Source organism: Phragmites australis, chromosome 14 (assembly GCF_958298935.1).
Source record: "Phragmites australis chromosome 14, lpPhrAust1.1, whole genome shotgun sequence".
Classification (NCBI taxonomy): domain Eukaryota; kingdom Viridiplantae; phylum Streptophyta; class Magnoliopsida; order Poales; family Poaceae; genus Phragmites; species Phragmites australis.
The window spans coordinates 18,959,691-18,961,963 of NC_084934.1; the positions used below are offsets into that span (position 1 = coordinate 18,959,691).

A 2,273-nucleotide genomic window follows, 5' to 3' on the forward strand; every position below is an offset into this window, starting at 1 on the left:
TTGTTGGAGAAATAATGCTTGAAGAACTTCTCTCTCTCTCTCTCTCTCTTCCCCTTTTGAATGAAGAATTTTTATTTCTTGTGCAATGTATATCCTTTGCAAGAGAGAACAGTACGTGGCCGGAGACAAATTAAAGGTGTTACTGCAAGCATGTAAGGTGCATTGTTTTTTTGGAGAAACTTGTGTGGCTCTCCATAAATTGACAAAATTGAACAACTTTCCTTGCACTAAAAGGCTGAAACGTATGTGCTGTTGCCTACTGGTAACTGACTTGCTCCTCTTGCATGAGTTGACTGCAGTGCAAGAAAAGACTGCAGAAAGATAAGGATTGGTGTGTGCTCAGAAATGTGCATGATTATTGCTGTAATTCATTATCAGCTTGCTGAAATAAAATTTTAGATGAATCAAGAGGGAGATCACACGAAGAACATATCAACAAATGATTGTAATTAAGGATGAAATTTAAGATAACTTTATTGAAATCTGAATTAGATCGAGTTCGTCACTCAGCTCAGCATGCATTTCTTGCTTGAAAGGACGATCTGAATCAAGAACGCAGGAGATGGAAAATCGAAAAGGAAAGAAGCCATCGAATTAAAGCATGGAAAAAGACTAATAATTAGGGGTGAGGATGATAATGTGCTTAGCAGTCCCATTGCAGCTGCTCCATGGCGTTGCCGGTGGTGCCACCGCAAAACAGCCCGCACGACTCCATCAGCTCCAGATCGAACGCCGCCGTTGTGCCGGAGCCGCCGTACACCGAGGATACGTCCATCATGTCCAAGCCCTTGTCGGCTGCACCACCACCACCGTTCATCACTGTTGGCCGGCCGACCATCTCCCCCTGCACCAGCCCTTGCGGCAGAGGCTGCTGCTGCTGCTGCTGCTGTGCTACCTCTATTCCTGCACCCATGCCCGGATCCTCGGCGGTGGCCCACATTGCCGTCGTCTCGTCCATGAACACCGCTTCCATGCCTTGGCTGAAGCCGTTGCCGTTAGGCATGCCGGCGGCGTGATCCATGGAGGAGGAGGGCGACGAGCCGTTCATGAAGTCCATGGCGGCCTGGACACATGCATTTTGATCCCTGAAGTTCATCAGCACGCCATGGCCGTTGTCCGGATACGGGTAGCCCGGAATCGCAGGCACTGCGGCGGCGGAATGGTCATGCCGCATCAGCATGCCGGGATTCGGGACGTCGTACAATGCTGGCGCCATCTCCGGCGGCGGCGCGACCGTGATGACGTCGTAGGCGGCCTTGGTCGGGGAGCTGATGGTGAACGGCGTGGTGGCCGCGACCGCGCCGCCGTTGGCGATGGCGCCATTGGAGTGGAACTGGGCAGGGTTGCTAGGGTTTGCGCCGTTGCGGTGGAGGAGAGTCCTGGAGGCCGGCAGGAGGTTGTGGGTCTTGGGGTCGAGGCCCTGCGCGATGAGCTTCTTCCTGATGCACGAGTTCCAGAAGTTCTTGACCTCGTTGTCCGTGCGCCCGGGCAGGTGCTTGGCGATCTGCGCCCAACTGAGAGCATGCGCGCGCAGACCGGACGAGTCGCGGTGAGTTTCGTGCACCAACAAGTTCACCAAAAGGAGAGCAAGAGGCACGCCGTAACTCGTGTGCACGTACCGGTTGCCGAGGATGCGGTGGACGTCGATGATGGTGCGCTCCTCCTGCTCGGAGAAGGTTCCGCGCTTGAGGTCCGGCCGGAGGTAGTTGATCCACCGGAGCCGGCAGCTCTTGCCGCACCGCTGGAGCCCTGCAGACGCCATGCATGGTCGATTCGGCAAACCCACGAACAACAACTTTTCCTTCGATTAGTATGACGATGGAATTGATGGATTGAGTTCATCGTACCCGCGTGCTTGGGGACGGCGCTCCAGCAGCTGTGGCCGTTGGCGGTGATGTAATTAACCAGCTTCTCGTCCTCCTCCGGCGACCACAGCCCGCGCTTCACCTTCTGCTTGCTGCAGCAGTGGTGCCCCATGGCCGCCCGCCCCTTCCTCCTCTCTCTCCCCCCTCCCCTTCTCGCTAGCTGTTTCCTCTCCTCTATCTCTCTCCTTCCCCCACCCCAACAGTGTATGTAAAGCCTGAAGCACACGCACAAAGGCACACCCCCTTTGTGCTGGTGAATTGACCTTTATGCCTCTCTGTGTGGGAGAAGGAAACAACAACTCATGCTGTATGAATCTCTCACCACAAGGGTAGAATAATTAGAAGTAGATAACTAAGTGCAGTACTCCTCTAGTTCTTTTTTAACTGAGAGGAAATTTACTCTCTCTG

At 53.9% G+C, this 2,273-nt stretch overlaps 1 protein-coding gene across 1 annotated transcript; it reads right to left on the reverse strand.

The window, feature by feature from the left end:
* Nucleotides 1-390: 390 nt before the first annotated feature.
* LOC133890076 (transcription factor MYB26-like) lies at nucleotides 391-2,050 on the reverse strand. The gene is made up of 3 exons (XM_062330520.1): nucleotides 1,848-2,050; nucleotides 1,620-1,749; nucleotides 391-1,514 (listed from the first exon to the last, which is right to left on the reverse strand). The coding sequence occupies exons 1-3, from the start codon at nucleotides 1,975-1,977 to the stop codon at nucleotides 644-646; spliced, it is 1,131 nt and encodes a 376-aa protein (XP_062186504.1). The 5' UTR covers nucleotides 1,978-2,050; the 3' UTR covers nucleotides 391-643.
* Between the last annotated feature and the right edge of the window lie 223 nt (nucleotides 2,051-2,273).

What these genes read in the sequence shown, in the direction of transcription:
- LOC133890076 (XM_062330520.1), bottom strand. Translation starts at nt 1,977, where the DNA reads ATGGGGCACCACTGCTGCAGCAAGCAGAAGGTGAAGCGCGGGCTGTGG. An exon ending in CGCCGTCCCCAAGCACGCGG is followed by an intron (nt 1,750 to 1,847) that starts GTACGATGAACT and finishes TGGCGTCTGCAG; the next exon opens with GGCTCCAGCGGTGCGGCAAG. An exon ending in CACCGCATCCTCGGCAACCG is followed by an intron (nt 1,515 to 1,619) that starts GTACGTGCACAC and finishes GCATGCTCTCAG; the next exon opens with TTGGGCGCAGATCGCCAAGC.